Source organism: Leptopilina boulardi, unplaced genomic scaffold, assembly GCF_019393585.1.
Source record: "Leptopilina boulardi isolate dan_hultmark-lab unplaced genomic scaffold, ZJU_Lbou_2.1 LbouV2_368, whole genome shotgun sequence".
In the NCBI taxonomy this organism is placed as follows: Eukaryota; Metazoa; Arthropoda; class Insecta; order Hymenoptera; family Figitidae; genus Leptopilina; species Leptopilina boulardi.
In genome coordinates, this window is record NW_026137938.1 from 3,622,845 (window position 1) to 3,650,100 (window position 27,256).

Below are 27,256 nucleotides of genomic sequence, written 5' to 3' on the forward strand. Positions count from 1 at the left end.
TTTGTTGGAAGAGGGTAAGGAAGGGGGGGGGGGGGGTTAGCCCACGAAATTATCGCGGACCGCACGAGAGTGCATTCCCTCTTCCATAAAATAGAAAAGAGCACATGTGAACGAGAAGAGGACATATAACATATGACTCTTGAAAGCCCAACTCATCGAAGAAAAGACGATTATATATATATATACGCATATATAGGGAAGAAGAGACGCGAGTGTGTGTGTGGTGGTAGCGGCAAACGACGGAAAACAGGAGCAACAGTCGCGTTAAGACAGTCCGAGAGGATGGTTGATAGTGCGCGTTTTAGGGCCCTTATAGGCGCCCTCGTGGTCTTCGCACCCCTCACCCTTGCCCTTTCCAAAAATGATCTCTATCCATACGCCACCCCCGGTGCTAACACTCTTAAAAATGATCCCAGCGGACAGCTGGCCTCTATCGAAGCAATACTCAAGACACCAATAATTTTCTACGACAACGTTTTTAATTCTATTTTTGTAAGTTTCATTCATTTTTTTTACCCCCTCGAATATAATATTTCTTTCATTAGATCCAATAAAAACTTTTTCTTTCACATTTTTCTTTTTACTCATAAATATCTTTTATAGTATTTTTATTTTATTTTAAATTAATTTCAAACAAAATATAAATATATAAAAATAATAAACAATAATAATAAACATTAATAAACAATAATAATAATAATAATAATAATAATAAACATCATTTCAAATAATTATAAAAACAATGAAAAATCTGAATTATGCTCTATTGACTAATTCGTTCATTAAATGAAATAGTAATCGTTCTGAATAATTCTTAATCAAAAATGACTAATTTTTAGTAGAAAACTACTAATTTCTTTAGTAAGGCTATTTTTTTCAATTAGTAAACTTTAATAAATTAATTAGTAATTTAAAAAGTTTAATAAATTAGTAGTAGAAAACTACTAATTTCTTTAGTAAGGCAATTTTACAATTAGTAAACTTTACTAAATTAATTAGTAGTTTTCTACTAACAATTAGTAATATTTGACTAAAAATTAGTCAAAAAGATTACCAATTTCTAGTCAGAAATTAATAATTTTTAGTAGAAAACAACTAATTTCTTTAGTAAGGCAATTTTTCAATTAGTAAACTTTAATAAATTAATTAGTAGTTTTCTACTAACAATTATGAATTTTTTACTAAAAATTAGTCAAAACGATTACTAATATTTAGTCAAAAATAAATAATTGTTAGTAGAAAACTACTAATTCATTTCTTAAACTTCAATAATTGAAAAAGAAGCTATACTAAATTAATTAGTAGTTTTCTACTAACAATTAGTAATATTTGACTAAAATTTAGTCAAGAAGATTGCCAATTTCTAGTCAGAAATTAATAATTTTTAGTAGATAACAACTAATTTCTTTAGTAAGGCAATTTTGCAATTAGTAAACTTTAATAAATTAATTAGTAGTTTTCTACTAACAATTATGAATTTTTTACTAAAAATTAGTCAAAACGATTACTAATATTTAGTTAAAAAGTAAATAATTGTTAGTAAAAAACTACTAATTCATTTAGTAAGGCTACGTTTTTATTAGTAAGCTTTAATAAATGAATTAGTTATTTTCTACTAACAATTATGAATTTTTTACTAAAAATTGGTCAAAACGATTACTAATATTTAGTTAAAAAGTAAATAATTGTTAGTAAAAAGCTACTAATTCATTTAGTAAGGCTACGTTTTTATTAGTAAGCTTTAATAAATGAATTAGTAATTTTCTACTAACAATTATGAATTTTTTACTAAAAATTGGTCAAAACGATTACTAATATTTAGTCAAAAATAAATAATTATTAGTAGAAAACTACTAATTCATTTCTTAAACTTCAATAATTCAAAAAGAAGCCATACTAAATTAATTAGTAGTTTACTACCAACATTTAGTTATTTTTGACTAAAAATTAGTAATCGTCTTGACTAATTTTTGTAGTTAAAAATTATTTATTGTTTATAGAAAGCTACTAATTTATTTCTTAAATTTTACTAATTGAAATAGTAGCCTTACTAAATTAATTAGTAGTTTTATAATAATAATTTGTCATTTTTAACTACAAAAATTAGTCAAAACGGTTACTAATTCATTTAAGGAATGAATTTAGTAAAAAATGAGGTGCAATTTTTCAAAACCTAATAATTTCCTTATTGAAAATTTTTTTTAAACATAATTTCATCAATAATTTGTTAAATTACAAATAGCAATTATGTTTGCCAAAAAAAAAATTTTAAAAGTGCACCAAGAAAAAAATGTTTTTTTTTAGAACCAAATATAATGTATTTGAGTTAAATAAACGTATATTTCATTGTAGAGTGAAAAAAGTGATCACGTGGGGATTATTATTTTTTTTTTCTATTACAAAATATGTGTAAATTGTATTACTTTACTTTTTAATTATAATAACATTTTTTTCAAACAAAGGCAGACAAAGCTCTTTATAAGCCTTTGAGAAATGTGTGTTGATATAAGTACTTTACTGAAACCTAAAAATGAATTTTCGTTATAACAAGGGATTTTATCCAATTATGGTCTACTTTTAAGGATCTAGTGAGATTAAAAGCAGATGACCCTTTTCTTCTTTTAGCAGTCTATTATTTTAATACTAAAAAATTTAAATGTGAAATACTTTATGCTAATATAGAAATTTTTTCTACACCCAGAGAAATTATATATTTGTCTCACAGTCTAATAAATATTTTATTTAATTCAAATAAATATTTATTTAATTTAAATAAATTTTTATTTAATTTAAATAAATTTTTATTTGATTTAAATAAAAAAATTTATTTACACCAAATAAATGGACTAGTAGACTCTGAGATAAATATACGTTTATTTAACTCAAATATATTATATTTGATTCAAATAAAACATTTTTCTGTCTGTAGTCAAGTAGAACCGCGATTATTTGAATCAAATAAATTTTTTTTTGTCTAATAGGTTAAAGTATATTACACCCAGAGAAATGTTTTATTTGAATCAAATATAATATATTTAAGCTAAATAAACGTATATTTGTCTTATAGTCTATTTATTTGACGTAAATAATTTTTTTTTATTGAAATCAAATAAAAATTTATATTTCAATTATAAATAAATAAATTTTTAATTTCATTTAATTATGTAGTTCAATTAAACGAAAAATTGCACTAAAATTTTGTTATATTTGAAGTAGACATGAAAATAGGGTCAAGAGCTTTCTAATAAAATTTAATGGTTTCTTAAAAACTTTTTACGACCTGAAGGAAGTTATATACTTTAAAGGAGAACAATTTTCAGAATATGTGAAAAGCTTATTTAAAAAAAAAAAAACAAAAACAAAATGAGACAAGATTCGAAATTAAGGGATGAATCATCCGGAAGTGAAAGAAAGAAAAAAAAGGGGGAGGAAACCAATTTGAAGGATTCACTGGTATTTTACCCGAATTCTTTACATGACGCTTATCTCAAAAGTAATAATATATAAGTCTCGTTGTAAATTCTCTTAATTCTCTCGTTAATAGATTAATTTATCCCTATCCGCCTGTGAATAAATGGAAAGTCGCGCGCGGACGTTTGGTCATCATCATCGTCTTAATTCGCCCGTTGCGCATTGCCTAATCCAACGTTATCATTTCTGATGTGACACGAATTCGTTGTGTCAATGACGCTCAAATGAGACCAGCCACGCATAATTACTTAATTTGTATCATTTATTATGGCGCCCACAGTATGAAAAATTTATATCTTTTATATATAATTTTTGTTTTTTTTTTCACCAAACATCTGTTTACTACACTGTAAAAATAAAAAAAAATTATTTGATTCAAATTTAATTGACTATTATAAAATAAATATTTACTTGAACCAAATAATTTTTACTTGAATTAAATAAATTACATTTGTTTCAAATACATAAATTATTCGTTCAAATACAATTTATTTAATTCAAGTAAAAATTATTTGGTCCAAGTAAATATTTATTTTATAATAGTCAAGTAATCGATTATTTGAATCAAATAAATTTTTTTTTTTTACAGTGTAGTAAACAGATGTTTAGTGAAAAAAAAACAAAAATTATAATAAGGTATAAATTTTGGCGCCATAATAAATTATACAAATTAAGTAATTAATTTTACTCAAATATATTTGATTCAAGTAAAACATTTTTCTGTGTGCACTTTTTTTTGATTAAAGTATATATCGTGAGCAAAATTATAATCTGTATGTTGTTTTTGCATTCAACAATTTTCTACATCTTTGAAACGAAATAACCAATTATATTTCAAACTGAAATATTTCAATTAAAAAAAAAATTAATAATACATCGAGAATAATAATAACAGGAGGGAAAAAAGAAAAAATAAATAAATAATAAGAAGCGAAACATTTCGATCGTTGTCTTGAAGAGATGATTGTCGTTTGAGAACAAAAATATATATACACAAAGGAAATAATGTTGAAAAAAACTACTCGACCGCACCATGATGGACAATAATAATAATTAGATCGAGAATCTTGCCGAGACTAATTAAAGTCTTTTGAATCGCGAATAAAATTTCGTAACGATACCTCGGTTATAGGGCAACAAAAAAAAAAAATAATAATAAAAAAATACGCAAAAAGAGTAGGGGTAATTAATGTGAGAAACCATCAAGGCTAATCAACGTTTATTGCATTCAGTTAGTGTTAATTCTAATTCACCTGTGCTAGTGTGCTATTCGCATTAAATCTCAACTTCTTAATTTGCCTCATCCGTTACTGTTAAATTACTAAAATCTCCTTTTTTTCAATTTTTTTTATTGATTTCTTTAAAAATATATATTTTTTACTATTTTTTTTTATTAATTTTTTTATTTGTTTAATTAAATAAAACAAAATAGAAATCCGAAAGAGAGGGAAACTAATTAAATACTATGAAAAGAAAATTTTAACAAAACTTATACAAATAACCAAATGATAAAATATGAAATTTTTGGAATAAAATTAACACTATTTTTCTTCTAATTTTTTTTTAACTTAGAAAATGTACTCAGATAATAATAATTCATCAACGTGCGCGATTTATCTCAAGAGATACATAATTTAATCTAAGTTCCGTAAACAAAAGTGACTCGTCGATTACAAAAAGTCCATACTTAGATTTTTTTTTTCTCTCTCTCTCTCTCTCGATGATTTCAGATTTTCTCATAATAAAATTAAATGTTTCCCACATATCTAATAATATCTATATATAAACAATAACTTACATTATAATTTAAGAAAAAACAACACAAAGAATTGTAAAGAATTTTTCAAAAGGAAAAATGAGCCTATTATAGCCTATTTATTTGGAGTAAATAAATTTTTTTATTTAAATCAAATAAATATTTATTAGACTGTGAGACAAATATATATCATTTCTCTGGGTGTAAAAACAAATTCTATTCTAAAATTTATTTTTTTTTTTCAAAATTGTTTAACTGTATTTTTCAAAATTAATTTAACCCATTAACGACCGCCAGGACGAAAAATTTACCTTCACTTAGCAGCTGTTATTTTATATGAAAAAATAATTTAAAAAATTCAGGATAGCCCATTTCTAACGTAAAATTTATCGCTCTTTTCGATTCTGAAGTCAAAATTTAATTATAATTAAATCCTTAATATTTATAACAATTTTATTACAAAAAAACATAATTTTCTGCAAAAAAATTTTTATTCAAAAAATATTTTGACATGGAAAACGACAGTTAATTTGCTCCGGAACCCAAAATATCGCGTCCTCGAATACCCAGCTACAAAACTATATAGTTGCGAATTTCAAAATTTAAGATGGCGGACGACAAAATGGCGATTTTCCACTAAAAAAGATTTAAAAAATACTATTTTGCAAAAAATAATATATTGATGAATTATTTTTATTTGTGCACCATATACTTATGTTTTTTGGGTCACTAAACACGAATACGGTATAAGTTTTCAAAAATTCAAAATGGCGTATCCAATATGGCGGACAATTTTTTCAAAAACTCAATGGATTTATCTGAAATTTGTTACTCGGGGGGTTTTTGGGGTCGCCGGTTACGAATCTGAAGTTACTTTTCAATAATTCAAAATGGCGGATCCAATATGGCGGACAATTTTTTCAAAAACTCAGTGGAGTTATTTTTTTAAAATTATTTTTTCATATAAAATAACAGCTGCTAAGTGAAGGTAAATTTTTCGTACTGGCGCTCGTTAATGGGTTAAATTAATTTTAATTGATCAATTTTTGTTTTTCAAATTCTACTTTTTTGATTTAAATAATTTATTTATTTTTTCGAAATTATTATTTAATCACAATCATTTATTAATTAATTTTGTATTATTTTTCATTAATTGTAATAAAGTAAATTAAAAATTATAAAATACTTTTCAATAGAAATTTAATAATAATTATTTTCTTCAAATCCTTTGCCCGCATTGTTCTCAATCATAGAAAATTAAAAGGCATTAAAATAAGCTGCAACGCTTATTATTTTAATCCAATTTTGCTTATTTTAATCCATTTTGGTTTTTATTACCATAAAATCAACTATAATTTTAAACAATAAATTTTCCCTTATATTATATAAGAATTTAAAAATGAATTTAAATTGCTCAAAAATAATAAAAATTAGATAATGTGAATTCAATTGGAAGAGGACAGATGCAAAATGATAAAAGATGAAATCATTGATGAAAAGTGGACAAAAGTCGCATGCAAAAATGACGAGGTCATGATTAAATTGATTGACACAGATACAATGATAAGGGGGGTAAGGCTAGCCGTCAGTCTACTTAGAAATTCTGCCTACACGACAATCATCTCTTTTTCCTCAGTTATCTCGCGAATGGTTCTGGTCATCAAAAATGATTGCGACCGATTATACAAGATTGCATTTAAACTCACGTCGCGCGCGAACAAACGAGCGCGTTCCCCATTTTCTCATATTATCATTATAATCATCATCATCATCACCATCATCATCTACACAAAATTCAACCATCGACAAAATCGGTGACGATATTATCATTGGTTATTGTTCCTTTTAATAAAATCCACTCTAAATTACATACGTGCGGTGAACCTTCACCGACTCAATCTTTTAAGCGCGTGGGCAACTCAATCAAATTGCTGTCAAGCTTAATTAAGCTTTTCAAACGAAAAGGGCTCTCAATCACTTCACACACATATTTTTACATCTAATTCTTTTAATGAAAACGAGACATTCCTTCATTTTAATATTCAATTTTAATAAAGAAATATTATTCCATTCAATTTATAATTGAAAAAAATTTTTTTTTTTTTTTGTTTAATAACAAGCTGGAATATTCTATTGAATTAATTTAATTTATAAAATATGATATAAAACCCAGATAAAAGATATATATATTTGTCTCAGAGACAAATAAATTTTATTTGAATTAAATAAAAATTTTATTTGCGCTAAATAAAATTTTATTTGTGCTAAATAATTTTTTTTATTTAAAACAAATATATTTTTATTTACTTCATATTTAAATTTTATTTGTCTCAAATAAACGCCAATAAAATATATATCTTTAGGTGAAATTCTACTATTTTTACACTGGGAGTTTTATTTAAAATTTAATTTAATTAATATTTTATTTAACTTTCATTATAATATTTAATCAGGGTGTCTAACAAGAATTGAGAAAAAAATTACCTGACTTTTCCCTGACATTTTTTTTTATTTTTCCCTGACTTTTTAATAACTTTATTTCTGCTTTTTTGGACAAAAATATGGTTATTGACATATTTAACAATAAATTAATTTCTAATGGTAGTAACAAATGGTAATAAAAACCATTAAAGTTTTTTTAAATTAAAAAATTTTTATTTTTGCAGAAATTTACAGAAATTTCCCTGACTTTGAATGAAATTTTTTGAAATTCCCTGACTTTTCCATGACATTTCCCTGACCAACAAAATTCCCTGACCGTTAGACACCCTGTTAATTAATAATTAAATCAAATTAATTAAATTTTATATTAATATTTAGTATAGTTTATTACAATTTAAAGAGAAAAAAAATTATTTTAAATAGGTAATTAATTACTATTATCAAATAAATATTTATTTGTATTAAATAATTATTATCACCGAAAAAAAATCCTCTTGTTTCAAGAGGATTCCTCTTATTTCAAATACATATTTTCCTCTAGTATATGCTGCAAAAGGATGTCCTCTAGGTTTAAGAGGATTGTCCTCCATGTAAAATTATTCCTCTTAATTTAAGAGGATACTCTTATTTTAAGAGGAAAATATCATCTTAAAAAGAACTCTGAAATAATAAAAATGCACACTCAGAGAAATGGTATATTTGTCTCCGAGCCTATACTAACTCATTTATTTGTTGCAAATATATTTTATTTCATTAAAATAAAAAATTTATTTTAGCCAAAGAAAAATTTATTTTTGACAAATAAAATTTTTATTCACGCCAAATAAATAAGTTAGTAGGCTCTGAGACAAATATACATTTATTTAACTCAAAATAAATTTTATTTGGTTCAAATAAATCATTTTTCTGGGTGCAATCATCTAGTTTGTATGTCATAGATATATAATCTATAAAATTAAAAGGAATAAAATTTGTTATTCCATGATTTACATCTATTTGAGTATAAATAAATTGAAATTAATTTTAATTTTTTTTTTGAATAAAAACATAATAAACATATATAATTCATTAAATTTGAAAATTTATTTTTAAAAAATTTTAAATAAAATTAAAATCAATAAAAATTGTAATAAAATAAAATTTTAAATAGCATAACCTCAAAATTATTTAAACTTTCTTAAAAATTACTTTTAAAAATTTCTTTTACCTTCAAAAATAAGGCATAGAAGATTATTCTAAATTCTAAGAGTATTATTTTTATTCTAAAAAGATTATTCTGAATTATTTCTGAATGCTCTAGAATAGTCCTTTTGTTTCGATCCTCTTGAAATTAGAGGAAAAAATTCTCATTTAAAGAGTAATACTCTTGTTTTAAGAATAAAATTCAAGAGGATTCTGTAAGAGAAATTTTCCTTTGAATACAAGAATTTTTTTTTTTCGGTGTATTTGAGATGGTATTTATTTCAAATAAAGAATATTATTTTGCTTCAAATAATAATTAATTTAATTATTTGGTTTTAAAAATTATTTCGTTGAAGTAAATATTTATTTGATAATAGTTAAGTAACCGATTATTTGAATTTTTTTTCCATTAAATCATATAAATTTTTCTAAACTATTATTAATTAATTTTATCAATTATACTGAATATTAATAAAAAAAATATATATATTTTCTCCGCGTCTATAAATTTTTAATAAAAAAAAGAAATTAATCCACTAAACTCGGAATAAAATTTGATTATAAAATTATTTAAATATTTTGATCCTTTAATATGTAAATTTGTCAATTTAAATTTAAAATTATTAATTTGCAAAATTTTCTAATGACAATAAATTTTGTATAAATATTAACAAAATTATGAAAACAAGATATGGAAATGAATATATTTTTTAAATTTAATAATACTGAACATAATTTGTAAATAAAATACATTTTATCAATATTGTCATAATGTTATTTTCATTCTAAAAATAAAAAGGGGAATTATATTTACTACCAACGACTAGTCATTGTTGATGCAAAAGTGTCAAAAGCAGACTTTGTAGTATAATTAATTTTCTAACCAAACTGAAGCCGTCATATCTTTTGACACCTCTGACACACACACATACATACACAGATGCACTTTATAATTATTTTGTCTCAAAGATTATGACAATGAAAATTAATATTTTAACCCACTTTTTTAATTTTACCTAAACAGTATCTTGCACCACAATTATTAAATAATAAATCAAATTCAAAATAATTAATAATTAAAAATATAATTATTATTAGTCCATCTACTAAAATATTATAATTTTAAGACCAAAAATAGTCTGAAAATACGATATGGGAAAAAATGGAAAATAAACCTAACACAATAGAACAAAAATGAACTACTTTTTTTTTGCTGAGATGAAATTGAAGATAATTTTTCTCTTAACACCTTTCCAAATATATATATATACGAAATTAATTTTCTATTTTCTCCAGTTCTGACCATTCATAATCATATGTGCATATATCAACGACACTTTGATGATCTCTAACCTTTCGATAGCCTTTTTCAGATAAGCAACACTCTCATTGTAATGGGTGTCAAAATGCAAAACACTGACCGAATTTGTTGAGAGAAATTCAGCGGAAAATTATCCTCTATCAATTCATCGATGTTATGTAAAAAAAAAAAGAAATATAAAAGGGTCAAATTATTGAATAATATTCTAGAATTTTTTGTGTCCAATATTATCTTATTTAATTTTCATTATTTTTATCATTACCTCTCATTTTATAATTTTCTTTTTTTTTTATTTAATTTAATAATTGTTGTAATCAACAATTTGATTGAAATTCAAAATCAATAAATACTAATAAAAATATTAGCAAATTTTCTTTTAAAATAAATAAGAATTAATTTCAATTTAAAAAAATTAAATACCTACATTTTGGGTAAATACCCAAAAAAAATAATTTTAAATTAAATTCAAAAATAAAACGTAAAAAATTTTAAAAACAATCAAACAGTGACAAATTATTAAAAGTCAATTATTTCAAAAATAAAAAAAAATTTTTTTAACATGATCGATAAATAAATATTTTTTTCAAAAACAAAAACTTGAGAAATATTATAATAAAAACAAATAAATAATAATTTAAATAATATTAAATATGTAATAATAGATAAATAATTTTAAATATTTCAATAAAATATATGTTAAAAAAAAATTTATATTAAAATTACGAATTAAATTCAAATTTCATTGATTCAAAAAATTTGTCACTGTAAGATTTTTTTTTCAAATAAATAAAGAAGAAATCATTAATTATACTGAAATGTACCTCAATTTGAAGTTGACGATGCATGATGGGATTCCTTCCACTCTTCAAAGTCTATCACTAAACCGATATATAAAAAATATTTAAATCAATATAAATACAAAGTCAGAGTGTCTATAAATTTTCCTATATCAAATTAAAATATATTTTATTATTTTTTTGTAAAAAAATATTGTTAAATAAATTTAACAAAAAAAAATTTCGAATTAATAAAATTTAATAAAAAAAAATATTTCGAACTAATAAAATAATTAACAAAAAAAAAAAATTAATTTACAAAAATAATAAAAAAGAAATCCCCGTTTTTGTGGATTTTCCTTAAATTGTTAATTTTTTTTTTTTAATTAACAATTCGCAAAAAAAATTCTTCTAAACTTTACAAAATAATAAAACAAAAAAATTCCTTTTGCATTCAAATTGAAAATCCACATTTTTCGTTTCGATTTTCATTTAATTTAATAAAAACAAGAAAATTGTTAAATATATTGTAAAAAATTAATAAAATATTTAAAATTAATAAATTAGAAAAAAGAAAAATTAATTTAGAAAAATAATAAAAAAGAAATCCCCGTTTTTGTGGATTTTCCTTAAATTGTTAATTTTTTTAATTAACAATTCGCAAAAAAAATTCTTCTAAACTTTACAAAATAATAAAACAAAAAAATTCCTTTTACATTCAAATTGAAAATCCACATTTTCCATTTCGATTTTCTTTTAATTTAATAAAAACAAGAAAATGGTTAAATATATTGTAAAAAAATAATAAAATATTTATAATTAATAAATTAGAAAAAAGAAAAATAATAAAAAAGAAATCCCCGTTTTTGTGGATTTTCCTTAAATTGTTAATTTTTTTTAAATTAACAATTCGCAAAAAAAATTCTTCTAAACTTTACAAAATAATAAAACAAAAAAATTCCTTTTGCATTCAAATTGAAAATCCACATTTTTCATTTCGATTTTCTTTTAATTTAATAAAAACAAGAAAATTCTTAAATATATTGTAAAAAATTAATAAAATATTTATAATTACTAAATTAGAAAAAAGAAAAATAATAAAAAAGAAATCCCCGTTTTTGTGGATTTTCCTTAAATTGTTAATTTTTTTAATTAACAATTCGCAAAAAAAATTCTTCTAAACTTTACAAAATAATAAAACAAAAAAATTCCTTTTGCATTCAAATTGAAAATCCACATTTTTCATTTCGATTTTCTTTTAATTTAATAAAAACAAGAAAATTCTTAAATATATTGTAAAAAATTAATAAAATATTTATAATTAATAAATTAGAAAAAAGAAAAATAATAAAAAAGAAATCCCCGTTTTTGTGGATTTTCCTTAAATTGTTAATTTTTTTAAATTAACAATTCGCAAAAAAAATTCTTCTAAATTTTACAAAATAATAATAAAAAAAAATTTTTTTCTTCTTGTTGGTTCACATTTAAATTGAAAATCCACATATATTTTTCGAATTTTACCGTTTTAATAGACACTCTGACAATTTCAACAATAACGAAATTATGATTTAAATATTTTTTTTACACTCCCGAAAAGATTTTAAATTTCTAAATAAAAATTATTTAAAAAAAAAAACCAATTTAATTTTAATAGCAATACTTTTTTTTTTTGTTTACTTTGAAATTGAAATTTTTAATTCGCGCACTGATTCTAATCTTTGAAAAGAAAAAAAAAATATTGTCTTCTTCCGCCACTGTAAAAAGAATAAAATAATTAACTTAACCTATAAAATTAACATTTTTATATAAAATTATTTTTAATATTTAGAAAATAATTATATATTTATATTATATTATTTAGAATTTAAAAAAAGAATAAAATTGGAAAAAATGAAATTCATTAACATATTTGTTTTAATTATAATCAAAAAAAAAAAAAATGATAAATTTATCAATAATTTATTTCCAACTCACCATTATTAAAGATGTTTTTTTTCTCCAAAAAATGATAATTAGAACAGGGAAATTAGCAAACAGCATAGGTTAACTTTCGGAGATCCCTTCTCTAGATTATGAATTCCAAAAAATCGGCAAACATAACCTTACAAAAAGACCGAAAATACACCAACTGAATGCTAATTTCCGCACCAGATACATCAAAATTGGTATATCGGTTTATCACAGGCAGGAACTGAAACAAAAAATCAAAAATTCATGCACATCAATCGCAAAAATATATATATATATATAGCAAAGATTTTTGGAAAAAAAAAATACTCTCGAAATAAATGATTTTACTATTTTTTCACTTTTTTAAAAAAATAAATTTAATCCTATTCTTGAAATTGACAAAAATCGAAAAAAAATAACCTATAAAACATATACTCACCATTATTGAAAATGTTCGCCTCCCATAGAATGCCTTTCAGGAAAATTAACAAACAGCAGATTAACTCTCGGAGATCCCTTCTCTAGATCATGATCGCCAATAAATTTTCTATTCAGAAAAGATCGGCAATCATAACCCTATACAAGAAGACCGAGTGTATTTCTACTGTAAGCCAATATTTCCATCGAGAGCATTTATGCCGATGCCGATTACCAAAATGGGCGGAATCTGAAAAAAAAAGAAAATTCATCAATTATCAATTAGATATAAAGGAAAAACTGTCTCATTTTTCCAACAATCTCTCAACAATGTGTAACGAACACTGTTGCCATGTCAACTTTTTTTGATACATTATGATCACATGGCAACAATTTTCTCGAAATATTTTATCAATTATTGTTCCTCACACTTTAAAGGAACAATAAAAAACAAAATATTACCACAAAATATACCTTTTTATCTTGAAGACAAAAGTAGAAAACCAAAAGAACGCCATCGACTAACTGTCGGCGGCAAACGCTTTTGCGAAATTTCCATATATGGCAATAGACAAAGGAATGTGAAACACGGAACGATGGAACGTGAAACTAGTAAATGGGGGGGAAGTGGCGGTAAACAATTACAGTAATATTTTATTAAATTTTGTTAATATTAAACATTTTTTATAAGAAAAATCTATTTTTGAATAGAATTAAAATTAATTACAAATATTTACATTAATAAGAAATTCGAAAATTTGTTTGTGCAAGCATAAAATAAATTTTAACAAAATTTTCAATTGAACATTGCTACCAACCTATAGTAACAAAATGTCACTATAAACAAAAAATTCAAATTTCAAATGCAAAATAGTTTTATTTTGAAAAAATGTTTTTATTAATTAAATATAAATATATAAAATAAATAAACATAAATAAAATTAAAAATAGGGAAAAAAATTAGAAAAAGAAAACGAAAAATATAAAAAACATATTATTAATTAATATTATTATTTTATAATTAAAATTATTAATTTAATTAATTATTAACTAATTGATTAATATTTAAAAATAATTAAAGTTTACAAAAGCGATTTAAAAGCTTATTATTTATCAATTAATTAATAAATTAAATAATTAAAAATAGAATATGTTTATATTTCATAAAATAGGATAAAAATTAAAACATTAATTTAATAATTAATAAACATTTATTTAAAGTTCCTCTACTAATTTTACTTCACTTCATTTATTATTTATTTTTTAAAAAAATATATTTATGTACATTATTTTCAAAACCATTATTACTTACCTCAAATTGAATAAAATATTTTTATAAAGTACTTTTTTATCTACTAAAAGTATATATTAATAAACAATTTTTTTGATTATTAATAAAGGGTTCATAAATTATTTTTATTATTATTATCACTATTATTAATTTAACAAACTACCAACAGAAAAAATAGTATATTATCAGTTTATTAATTATGATTAAACTGCATTATTAATATTATTTTTATTAATTTTTATTATATTTGATAAAGAAAAAGAAATTTAATAATAAGCAGAAACAATGATTTATTGTTTCTTTCAATAAATTTGTAAATAATATTTTACAGAAATGAGAAATTTGAAATATTGCGAAATAAGAAAAAAATTTATTTATTAAAATTAATTAATTTTTCAATTAGAAAAGTCTTGTCTTTATTAAAAATTCTATGTTGATCTTTATTTGATAAATAGAAAGTATCACCCCGTATATGTATATACTGAGTGTGTAAAAAGTTTCCTTAAAATTGATTTCTATTTTTTCACATTTATTTTTATATTTAAATTATTAATAACAAAATTTTATTATTTTTAAATTAAATAGAAAAATATAAATTTTGTCTATTTATTCAAATTTATGTTGATTAGAAAAAAATTTGATTGTTTTGCACTATTATTTTCTGTTGCTTACTTATTTGCCCCTTGAGTATATAATATACTGGGTGTTTCAAAAATAATTTCGATGTGTTAATCATACCAAATAAAAATTAACAATATCCAAAGAATTCTTTTTAATAAATTAATTAATTTTAATTAAATTATATTATTTATTCGTCAAATATTCGTTTCTTCAGATCGAAAAAAAATAATAATATTAATTATTTTTCAATAATTTATTAATTACTCACCAAAAGAAAAATTGAGATATCGAAAGAATATTTTCCATCCAAAAAACAAAAAAAGATTCTTATTCGTGATATATTAGTTTAAGATCTGAAAAAAAATTAATTATTTAAAAGAAATTATCCATTTATTTTGTTTATTTTATTTTTTTTATTCATTTTACTTACTGAATAAAAATCGAGACATTTGAAGAAATTTCAATAAATTCTGAATTTATTTTCCAATTCTCTTGATCTGAAAATATATGTAATTGTTCATTAATTAATTGTTTATTAATTTATTAATATAATTTAATTATTAAAAAAATGTTATTGAAAATAACGAAAAAATTATAGTAACAATTGTGATATAACATATTTACAAAAAAAAGGAAATTAGTGCCAGGCAATAAAAATTTCTTTTTCCCAAGTTTTTCATTCTCACGGTCCAATTGCTTAAATTATTGACCTATATTGTTTGCTATAAAGGTCTAAATTACGAAACATAAGAGTAGAATAACGCATAATAAATTAATATAATTTATAAAGCGGTTTTTTTCTTTTTTTATTTTGAACCATGTTTATACTTGTAATAAATTTTAATTTTTCTTCTAATTGTCATATATGTACTAGTTAAACAAAAAAAAAAAAGAAAATTAATGAATTTTTATATTTACATTTTTTTGTGTCTCGTTCATATTTTTTTTCAAGGCGACAAAAAATAATTCCGAAAAAAAAATAAGACCTGCATAAACGATCTCATTTGACCAATGACCCTTTTAGAATATATTTGGGAACATTAGACTTGTTTTGTCCCCTTATTAACATTAACGTGACTCTGCAATTCAATATTTTGATTAATTTGACCTAATTTTTTATTTTTTTAATAGAAAAAAATTAGAATAAAAAAAATGTTATTTTATCGTAAATAGTAAGGAAATATCGTTAGTAATAATTACTAAATATAATAATTTATTAGTAAATAAATAATTATTATTAATTAAATTGTTAGCAAAGAAAATGTAATTCCTAACCTAACTTTTTTTTTTATAAAAAATGTTATAGGTTAGGTTTTTATCTACGATCAAGTGATAAAAATGTATGTATTATTTATATTTAATAAAAACTAATACTTACTTTATTAAAACTTGATAACTATGGGGAAAAAATAACTATTACGTAATAAATTTTCATTTTTGTCTATTGAATGCCGGGTACTTGTAAACTCTGAACTTAGCTAGAAATTCTTTATACCAGTTTTGCCAACTGATGAACAAGAAAATTACTAATTAAATCGGTTAATAATCTTGAATATGTTTCTATTGGCAGCTATGATTAATTAACTTCATTGTTGATATTTTGAATTAATATAGAAACAATTTTGTCATATAATTTATTATTTTAGTTTTAATTATCGAAATAAAAATAAGTTGCAAATAATTTCTAGAAAAGAAAGAAAATAAATAACAATAGTAATAAGAGAAATTAATTTTTTTTTTTTTTTTGCGTCAGGTAAATGGAAATGGTGTTCTATCGTTTGCAAGATCGATGCAAAGGTTTTTTAATATTGCTTTTCCACTGGATGATCCTGTGATAGCACCACTTTATACTCACGTGGATACACGAGGATCAGGAACAATTTATTGGACTGAAACAAATGCGCCGGAAATCCTTGCAAGAGCCGGTGGTATGGTTCGAAATTCTTTTAAAAATGCTTTTCAATTTCAACCCACACATGTTTTTATTGCAACCTGGTTAGACGTTGGATATTTCAATGAGAAAAATGACAAGGTAAATTTAATTATTCAGTAATTTAGAATGATAAAGAAATTTTTAATTTCCTTTTTTTTCTTAGTGATTTTATTTCTTTCTGTTTGATATATATATTGTTTTTAAATTGGTCCAGAAAAGAAATATCTTTTTTTAATAAAAAGTAAAAGTAATTCTAGTATCTAATTTCTGTATTTTATTATTATTTTCTTTTCTTTTTTAATTATTAAAAAAAGTAATTAATATTTTGGGGAAAAAAAAAATAATTTATCTCACAGACAAATACATATCAAGTGGCAATTTCATCAAATGGAACACATTCTTATGTTGAATTTTTGTATCCACGAGATGGAATACAATGGATTCAAGCAGAATCTCATCCTAATGGACTTCCGGATGCAAAAGCTCAAGCTGGATTTATGTGTGAAGGAAAAATTTACACTCTCACCGGTTCAGGAACTGATCAAATTCAAAATATCGACAAGTATTTCTTCTTTTTTTCTTCTGTTATTAGAAAATTAAATTTAAATATTTTTATATTATAATTTTAATTTTTTTTTTATTGCAGATTATCAAATATCAATAGACCAGGTCACTGGATTTTTCAAATAGGACCATTTCGCGATAATGCAAATTTCAAACAACCGGACAATGTCGAAGGTTTTTTTTAATTTTAATTAAATCAAAAAAAATTTGTTTTTCAATGAGAAAAAAAAGTACTTTTGTAAATAAATTGAAATTGACAATAATTTAGAGAACATTAATTTTTTTCTTTTTCTAGATTCAATGTCAAATCAGCAGAAAACATGTTCGATTGGAGCCACAAGTTGTCACAGTAAAGCCAATTGCGTTGATTACGAAAGTGGATTTTGTTGTCACTGTAAACAAGGACACTTTGGAAATGGAAAATCCTGTTTGCCAATTGGTATTCAAATTTATTTTCTTTTTTTTATTTATAAATTTGCAATTCTATTATTTTATATTGCAATTAAATTGTAAAAATTAGAGAACTCAAAATGAGAATTCTGAAAGTAAAAAATGTTTTCTTTTAGATATGTGCAATTAAATTTTATCATAAAAGAAAAGTAAACTCTAAAGTCCCTTGAAATCTATTCATAGTTTAACGATACGCCCAGGATATATAACGACTTTGTACATTTATGTACAAAACGACCATGCATCATGTATGAAATGAGTCGTAAGACCCTTTGAGAAAATCCTTTGCTCTCAGATGTATTAAGCGACCCCTTAAGAAAAAAAAAAAAAGAGAAATTCTTTTCAAACAAAATTTATAGCAGAAAAAATTTTATTTCTCCTTTGTATATATTTTTCTTTTTTAAATTGTTTTTCAATTTTTAATCTCAAATTATTTTGGAAACATTTTTTTTTTTTTGTTTTTGATAAGAGAAAAATTTGGAAATTTTTTAGATATACCATTGAGAGTGATTGGCAGAATGTCGGGAACTATTAATGGCGAAAGTTTTGAGGATAAAGATCTTCAATGTTACGTTCAAACCAAGGACGGAAGAACATACACAGCTATATCGAGAGTACCGGAAGCCATTGGTTCCAGCTTCCAACTACTTAGCAATTTAGGCAGCGTTATTGGATGGCTCTTCGCCAAACCAATTGGAGAAACTAAAAACGGATTTCAACTTACCGGTTTGTCTTCAATTTTTCACTATAGATTTGGAGAAAATTTAATCCGAGATTAATATATATGCAAACGATATTTTGTAGGCATGAATTTTTTTTTTTTCTTCAATTAAAATTATTCAAATTATATGCCTTGAAAGAAAAAAAAAATTATTTTAGTCCTTGAATTTATTTTGAAAAATTTTTTTCCCCCTCACAGGTGGAGTATTTAATCATACGGCAGAATTACGATTTTCCTCATCGGGACATGAGGTGACAATTCGAAGTTATTTTATGGGACAGGATGTATTTGGTCAATTGAAAGTAAATGTTGAAGTAAAGGGTACAATTCCACAATTGGAGAATGATGCACGAATTGAATTTACCGATTATGATGAACTTTTAACACGTGTGAATTCAGGTTCAATACGTTCGAATTCGGAGAAAATTTACAAATTAATTGGCATTGCCGGCGATTATAAATATACATTAGATCAAATATTTACTTATTCCGAATGTTTATATGCATCGCAAGCGGAACAAGAAACAACAAGATTAAAATTCTCAAGAGGTGTAATTACATATGAGGGAAGAGAGGGAATAATTCGTTATGCAATGAATTCAAAAATTGCACCACTTGAAGAAGAGGATCCTTGTATACAAGGAAGAAGTACATGCAGTGAACATAGTTCGTGTATTGTTGATGGTGATGATTTTAAATGTGTCTGCAATCCAGGGTAAAAAAAAAAAAATTGTATTATATAATTTTTGGTTTTCGTTATAAAAGGGAAATTAAATTTTCTTTTTTTCTGTTATTTATTATTTTCAGATTTCAATATCTTTATAAAGAGGACAATTCTGCGACTTGTGTCGATATTAATGAATGTACAGCTGGTAATCATGTTTGCTCTCCCGATGCCTATTGTATTAACAATGAAGGAAGCCACACGTGTAATTGCAAATCTGGTTATCAAGGAGATGGACGAATTTGCGATAGTGAGATAATTCATAGTGGAATTTAGATAAATTTAATTTTTTTATAATTTTAAGTCTTGGAACAATTTTAAGACGCAAAAAAGTCGATTTAAATTCCAAAAAAAAGACGTTTTAGTCGATATTTTTATTTTAATTAAATTTAATTAGTTAATAAGTATTTTATTTTAAATAACTATTTTTTTAGATATTAAATTCATTTTATTAATTCCTCAATAAAAAAATAATTCTATAGTAATATTACAAGAGAATTAAAATTAATTATTTATTAATAAAATTCAATCAAAAATTTGATAATTTAGTTTAATTATATATATAAGTTTTATTTATGTTTTATTTTCTTTAAAATATTTAAATATTAATTTATTTCTGTATGTGGTATTTTATTTTTTATTTTTAATTAATTTAGAAATACCAACTTGCGATGAGACTCGTTGTCTGGAAAATGAGGAATGTCAGATGATTGGAGGTCTTCCAATATGCACCTGCCTTCCTGGATATGAAACTGTAGACCAAGTTTGCTCTCCAGTTTCGCAAAGTGAGTCACTGGTTTTAATTAACTCTTGAAATTATTGTCCACAATTAATTTAATATAAATTTTAGTTAATTTTAACGAAGTTTATTAAAATAGATAATTTTATCAATAAAGTAAATATTATAATAATTATTTTCAGCAACTCCTTGTAATGTTGAAAACAATTGTTCTCCATATGGTCTTTGTAGTTACGATGGAAATAGACAAATTCATGTCTGTACCTGTCAACCTGGTTATACAGGTATAAAAATAATTTTTCTATAATTTACATACCTTTATTTTATTTTTATTAATTTAAATTTAAATCACAGGTAATGGATACGATTGTTATCCAGAGGGGGAAAATAACGATAAACCAAATCCACATTGTAATCTTGGAGTTTGTATGTGTCCATTGGGTTGGGCTTATCATGAAAATGATTGTATTAGACAAACGGACGACAATCAAGACGGTAAGCATGTGAAAATTTTATTTATTTTTTTTTTTATCGCCAGCCATGGGAATTTAAAAATGGATAGAAAAATTATTTTTTCAATAATTGAATGTGCTAATTATTAATTATTAATTATTAAATTTTAATTATTTAATTTATTAAAGTAAAATTTTAATTTAATTTGGTCGAGAAGAAAAGAAATTATTATAATTTTTTTAACAATTAACATTGGATGCTGCATCCTGATGCATTTTTAGTATTGTCACGTCCGCTTCCGGCATGCTACGAAGAATACTGCGTATGTCCCATGGGATACGATTATGAGGAACTTGAAGATGTTTGCGTTCCCAAAGAAGGATACAACTTGATGACAAAAGGTCCTTCTGGATTTCATTGTACGAATTTTCCTGCCTGGCTTTTTTTAAAAAATGCTTTCTCGCTTATTAAAACAAAAAAAATAAGCATTATTAGCTTTTGCATGTTCACGTATTGGAAAAAAAGTTTTTTTTTATTTTAATTTTTTCCTCTTGTTTCGAATTTTTTTTTTCTCTATTTGCGATTTTATATTCATTTTTACAATATTTTTTTTCTTTTTTTTCCTCTAAAGAAACTTGAGTAAGAAATTGAATTCATTTTTTTTTTTAATTCGGTTTTTGGTGAAAAAATTTATTTAAAAAAGAAAACATAATTAAAATTTGCACATGCTTGTGTTCAGTACCATGCAACGTGATGAATAGATGTCATCCTTATGCATCTTGTGTCTACGATACAATAACATCGGAATACAGTTGTCAATGTAATGTCGAATATGATGGCGATGGAATTGAATGCACCAAAAGAGGTACGTGGAATGAATTTTCTAAAATTTGCATCATTTCTCTTTTTTCATTTCAATTCGTCAAAAAAAAAAAAAATTATGCACTACTTCTTAAAACAGAAGTCTCCTGCTTTGATGTCGATATTTGTGATCCTAATGCATCATGCCGAAATGAAGATTCCATCAGTAGATGCGTTTGTAATCCAGGATATAAAGGCGATGGCACCGACTGCAGAGAAATTGGTTTTTTTTTTTTTATTTTATCGAAAATTAATTTTTATTTCTTAGAGACTTAATAAATATTAATTACAAAAAAAAGGGGAAAATTAATTTCTTTTTTTTTCAGGTGTAGGTATAGTTGAATGTGATGATCATCCAGATTGTGGAAACAACGAAAGATGTGAATACAATCGACTAAATTCACGTTACGAATGTTCTTGCGTTGATGGTTATCATAAAATTGATACACAATGTGTAATTTCGGATTGTTCGATAAATTCTGCACTTTGTCATATTAATGCACAATGTTCGGCATCACATGATGGAAGTTTTAAATGTGTATGCGCAAATGGTTATCGTGGAGATGGAATTCATCATTGCGTTGAGGAACATATAAATTGTAATGTCGTTAATAATTGTGGAAAAAATGCCGTTTGTGGATATAATCAAACCGCTTCAAATTACGCCTGCATTTGTTTATCTGTTTGTATAATTATTAGACAAAATTTTACTATTTTTCCACTTTTTGGAAAATAGAATTTTTTTTTTTTAATTTGCTTTCTTTTTTAAAGGGATTCTATGGAAATGGATTTAATTGCTTGCCACAATTATCGTGTAAAAATGATCCAGGAATTTGTTCTCATTATGCAACTTGCATTCCTGTAGGACATCAACAATTTACATGTGTTTGTCATGATGGTTATATTGGCGATGGAGTAAATTGTCGACCAACTCCAACGCATGAAGCTAATTTTTTACTTGTTAATCAAGGAACGGCAATTCATCGAATTCCATTTTTTCCAACTCGTGATAAACCCGGAAGTCCAATTATGGTTCAATATAATCAAATGACTATTGCTGTCGCTATTGATTGCACACATGGAAAAGCTTATACCATCGATATTATTGGTACAAATTATCAATATTAATTTTTTTTTAAAAAATTTGTAGTTAAAAATTACATTTTGATTTTTTCAAATTTTTTAAAAGGAAATAGAATTATGTCGTTAAATTATAATGGAACAAAAGTGGAGAATTTCATAACGGGAATAACAAGTGCCGAGGGCATTGCAATGGATTGGATTTCTCGAAATTTATTTTGGACAGATTCAGCTAAATGCACCGTTGAAGTTGCGAATGTCGAGACGAAAAAACGCAAAGTCCTGGTTAAAACCGGTTTAGTTAATCCTCGAGGAATTGCAGTTCATCCCCATCGCGGGTATAATTAGAAATTTCCATTTTTTTTTTCTTTACGATATTTATAATATATTTTTGCAATTTTTCTTTTCTTTTTTTTTTAGTAAAATTTTTTGGACCGACTGGAATCGTCAGTCACCGAAAATTGAAATAGCAAACGAAGATGGAAGTGGTCGTCAAATTTTTCTACAAGGCGATAATGTTAAATTGCCAAATTCATTGGCAATTGATTGGGACACTGATGAATTATGTTGGGCGGATGCTGGAACTGCCACAATTAGTAATAGAAAAATTATTATAAATTGAGAATTATAATAATAATAATAATAATAATAATTAAAAATTGACAATTTTTTTTTAGGTTGTGCGCAGATTGACACGAAATACATACATACAATTGCTGAATCATTACCATATCCTTTTGCGGTGGCAATATCGCAGAATCATTATTACTGGACCGATTGGAAAACGTGAGATAAAAATCCTTTTTTTTTTTTATAGAAAATTTTCTATTTACAAAAAAAATTATTGAAAAAGAACTCATGTATTTCTTTTTTAGGATAAAAGTAATTAAAAATTATGTATTCTTTACAGAAAAACAATTGAAGTTGCTTTAAAGAACAATAGACAGAGGCGTGAACCTTTAAATATTCCTGCTGGAGGAAGTGGAAAATTATATGGAATTGCTGCTGTTCCTGAAGCATGTCCTAGGGGTAATATTAAATTTAAATCTCTTACACTTTGATAAACAATATTTTTAATATTTAAAATTATTTTCAATTTTTTTTTTTTTTCAATAAAATTCGAATTCTTTGCAGTTTCAAATGTATGTCAATATGAGAATGGAAGATGTAGCAAAGAACAAATTTGTTTGCCTGATGGACATGGAGGAAGATCGTGTGTTTGTGCAGATAATGCCGTTGGTATTTGCACAGATTCGCGGCATCATCAATCGTAAAAAAAAAAGAAAAAATTGTCCCTAGTTTTTTTTTTTAATAATCTCAAAGAAAAGCAAAATCTTTTTCTTCTAAGAAGAATCACAAAATTAAATTTGTACAATGTTAGAAAAAAAAGAAAATGATTCTTTTACCAAAAATTGAGTAAATTTGGAAAATACAATATTATAATTATTATTATATTAGATAATAATTAATAAACTATGAATTATAATAAGCTAATTATTAATTAATCGTTTCATTATTAATTAATAATTAGATAATTAATCGTAATTTATAATAGACTAATTTTTCTTTTTAAGATACACTTTTTTTCAATATCTTTAGTCATTGTAATAAAAAAAAAAAAAAAAAACTCCCCGAAAAAGAAAACATAATTTATGCCAAAAATGTAACATTTTGTCATTATATTTTCAAATATTATTTCTCGTATTGTAATAGAAATTGTAACAATATTTTTTTTTTATCGATCATCAACTGTAATTAATATTTGTAATTAAATTTTATATTTTTATTAACACCACAAGTGCCGCATATGCATTAATTTAATAAATAATAATCTTTTTGGAAAATAATGCGTACAAAATACTTTTTTTTTTTACCAAATATTTTCTTTAAAAATTTTATTTTAAAAAATGATAAAAGAAAAATTATTTTCTTTCATCGATTTCAGGACAAGTTTCGCACTTCTTTGGATTCACTTTCACTATTTCGCATATATTTAAAATTGAAATTCAAAACTTATATAAATTGAAAAGAAAACAGTTTGCAAAAGTTTAAAGATTAAAATTAAATAAAAAAATTGAATTACATAGTGCAAAATTTTTATTAATATTAAGTAATTAATTATCTGAATGAAATTATTCTACAGAAGATAAGATATATTAGTACTATCTTATTGTTAAAAAAAGGGGGGGGGGGAACCACAGGATATATTTACGCAGCCATACTCTATATAATGAAACAGTTGAAACTTTAACACTGTAACGACAATTTCGTTCTCCTTGAAAAAAGTGTTTTATTTTTTTATTATTTATTAAAAAAAAAAAAACATGGCTGCAATGAAAAAAGAAAAAATTGGCATCATTGGAAGGTAAGTTAAAATTAATTTATCCAATTATGTAAAATTAAATAATTTAAATATATAATTATTGGAAAATTAATTAAATATCAAATTTTCTATTATAATTTAATTTTTATTTAGAATATTAAAACTGTTTAAAGAAAAATGAATAATATTTAATAAATTAAACACTTTTCATTGTAATTTATTTTTAAATATTAATAATTAGTTTACAATTAAAAAATTTATTTTTTATTAAAATTTACTCATTTTAAAAGAATTCCCTCTTGAAAATTGTCTCACATTTAAATTTTTATGTAAATTGTTCAACAATTTGTAAAAATTATTTCTTGCAAAATCTTTAATAAGCAATAAAACATTTAATATGTTTATTTTTATAAAAATATTTTATGACTAAATAACAGCAAGATGGAAAAAAAAACCAATCCTTTCCTTTTCAATAAGGAAAAAGTTTAATAACTCAATTTTCTTGTTAAAATTTTTTTTAGTTATATTTTCTTATTTAAAATATTATTAAAACAAATTTTACAATTAAATTTTCTTTTATTTAAAATTTTTAGTGGCTTAATTGGTCGCAGTTGGGCAATGCTCTTTGCTGGCACTGGATATCAAGTAATAATTTACGATATTATCGAAGAACAAATCACAAATGCATTACAAGATATCAAACAACAATTAAATCGATTAGAAAGTGATAAACTTTTAAGAGGGACGTTGTCAGCACAACAACAATTTAATCTCATCAAGGGTTAGCTTTTATAATTGAAAAATATTTATAATTTTTTATTTTTAATTCAGTAAAAATATAATTAGAAAATAATATATATTTTATTTAAAAATGAAAAATAATTATTTAATTAAATAATAGGAACATCCGATATGAAAGAAATGGCAAATGGTGCAAAATTAATACAAGAATGTGTTCCAGAAAATTTGGAACTTAAGAAAAAAGTTTATGCACAACTTGACAAAATTGTTGATGATAGCGTTATTTTATCCTCATCAACATCCACATTTAAACCTTCACTTTTCAGCGAAAATTTAAAGCATCGTGGACAAATTATTATCTCTCATCCAGTGAGTTAATTTCTTTTTTCTTATTTTTTAAATGAAAATTGTTTTTAATTGTTATAAATTTAATTTCCCTTTTAGATTGTAATTGGAAAATATCATTTTTTTTGCAATTATTTTTCTTATCATAGATTAGTGCTTTACTATCTTGTAGCAGAATGTTGATATCACAAGTCATGTGACCTTAAGATCATTAGAATTGCTTGTTTAACATTTAAACATAACGAATATAGATTAAATTTTTTTCTTCTATCAATAAGAAAGATCTTTTTTTTTCTAAATTTAATTTTTTTTTTTAGGTGAATCCCCCATATTATGTTCCTCTTGTAGAAATTGTACCGGCTCCATGGACAAGACCGGAAATTCCTGTTCAAACTAAAGCAATAATGATTGAAATTGGCCAAGCACCGGTTGTTCTTAGCAGAGAAATCGATGGATTTGCTCTCAACAGAATACAGTTAAAAAATAATTTTAAATTCATAATAATTTAGTCAAAGAATAAAATTTTCATTATTTTCGAAAAAACTAAAAAATACGTTATTCATATGTTTAATACAAAATTTTGGATTTAGATACGCTATTTTAAATGAAGTCTGGCGTTTAGTCGCTGATGGAATTTTAGACGTTAAAGATGTCGATACAGTAATGAGCGAAGGACTTGGAATGCGTTACGCTTTTCTTGGAGCTTTGGAAACTGCTCATCTTAACGCGGAAGGTAAAAAAAGAGGCATTTTAAAATTTCTTTTTTTTTTACAAAATTTACCAATTTTTTTTTTTCTCTTGCAGGAATGAAAAAATATTGCGAAAGTTACGCGAATGGAATTTACAATGTAAGTAAATCCTTTGGTCCTGTTCCAAAATTCGAGGGTGAAATGGCAAAAAAAATAAGTGAACAATTAAATAAAATTTGTCCACTTGATAAACTTCAAGAAAGACGCGCATGGAGAGACACGGCTCTCACAAAATTGTCAATTCTCAAGAAAGAAATGTCCAAAAATTAATTATATTAGAAAAAAAATGTAATTTTTTTTAAAAATTTACTGTTAATAAATTTAAAAAAAAAAAAAAATTTAATTT

At 23.7% G+C, this 27,256-nt stretch overlaps 2 protein-coding genes and 1 long non-coding RNA gene across 10 annotated transcripts in view; 2 read left to right on the plus strand and 1 right to left on the minus strand.

The window, feature by feature from the left end:
- LOC127287131 (lambda-crystallin homolog) overlaps positions 1-27,253 on the plus strand; it is an 87,686-nt gene extending 60,433 nt beyond the window's left edge. For both annotated transcript variants that reach the window (XM_051313907.1, XM_051313908.1), the window contains exons 2-7: positions 25,065-25,117; positions 25,669-25,856; positions 25,977-26,185; positions 26,479-26,636; positions 26,752-26,894; positions 26,966-27,253. In XM_051313907.1, coding sequence (XP_051169864.1) covers positions 25,077-25,117; positions 25,669-25,856; positions 25,977-26,185; positions 26,479-26,636; positions 26,752-26,894; positions 26,966-27,180 — 954 coding nt within the window. In that variant the 5' untranslated portion in view covers positions 25,065-25,076 and the 3' untranslated portion in view covers positions 27,181-27,253. The remainder of the gene's footprint in view (positions 1-25,064; positions 25,118-25,668; positions 25,857-25,976; positions 26,186-26,478; positions 26,637-26,751; positions 26,895-26,965) is intronic.
- LOC127287128 (nidogen) lies at positions 222-24,388 on the plus strand. Of its 7 annotated transcripts, none has more exons than XM_051313897.1 (21): positions 222-492; positions 16,981-17,259; positions 17,517-17,722; positions 17,807-17,898; positions 18,020-18,163; positions 18,667-18,900; positions 19,094-19,610; positions 19,703-19,869; positions 20,276-20,404; positions 20,541-20,642; positions 20,713-20,853; positions 21,093-21,230; positions 21,551-21,676; positions 21,773-21,895; positions 21,999-22,354; positions 22,444-22,780; positions 22,862-23,090; positions 23,173-23,348; positions 23,430-23,538; positions 23,663-23,781; positions 23,887-24,388. In XM_051313897.1, the coding sequence occupies exons 1-21, from the start codon at positions 283-285 to the stop codon at positions 24,024-24,026; spliced, it is 4,074 nt and encodes a 1,357-aa protein (XP_051169854.1). In that variant the 5' UTR covers positions 222-282; the 3' UTR covers positions 24,027-24,388. The 7 variants fall into 7 exon arrangements, with proteins under 7 accessions (XP_051169854.1, XP_051169855.1, XP_051169856.1 ...); XM_051313898.1 differs by having other exon boundaries at positions 21,093-21,212; XM_051313899.1 differs by lacking the exon at positions 21,773-21,895 and having other exon boundaries at positions 223-492; positions 23,887-24,387.
- Positions 10,994-13,520, minus strand: LOC127287136 (uncharacterized). The gene is made up of 4 exons (XR_007843838.1): positions 13,338-13,520; positions 12,923-13,139; positions 12,626-12,702; positions 10,994-11,050 (listed from the first exon to the last, which is right to left on the minus strand). It is a non-coding gene; the product is annotated as an uncharacterized LOC127287136 (long non-coding RNA).
- Positions 27,254-27,256: the final 3 nt, after the last annotated feature.

Bases quoted from the DNA above. Each gene is read 5' to 3' on its own strand.
- LOC127287128 (XM_051313897.1), top strand. From the start codon at position 283: ATGGTTGATAGTGCGCGTTTTAGGGCCCTTATAGGCGCCCTCGTGGTC. The intron at 18,901-19,093 runs GTTTGTCTTCAA...TCCCCCTCACAG, and splicing joins AAACGGATTTCAACTTACCG to GTGGAGTATTTAATCATACG. The intron at 22,355-22,443 runs GTTTGTATAATT...TCTTTTTTAAAG, and splicing joins ACGCCTGCATTTGTTTATCT to GGATTCTATGGAAATGGATT.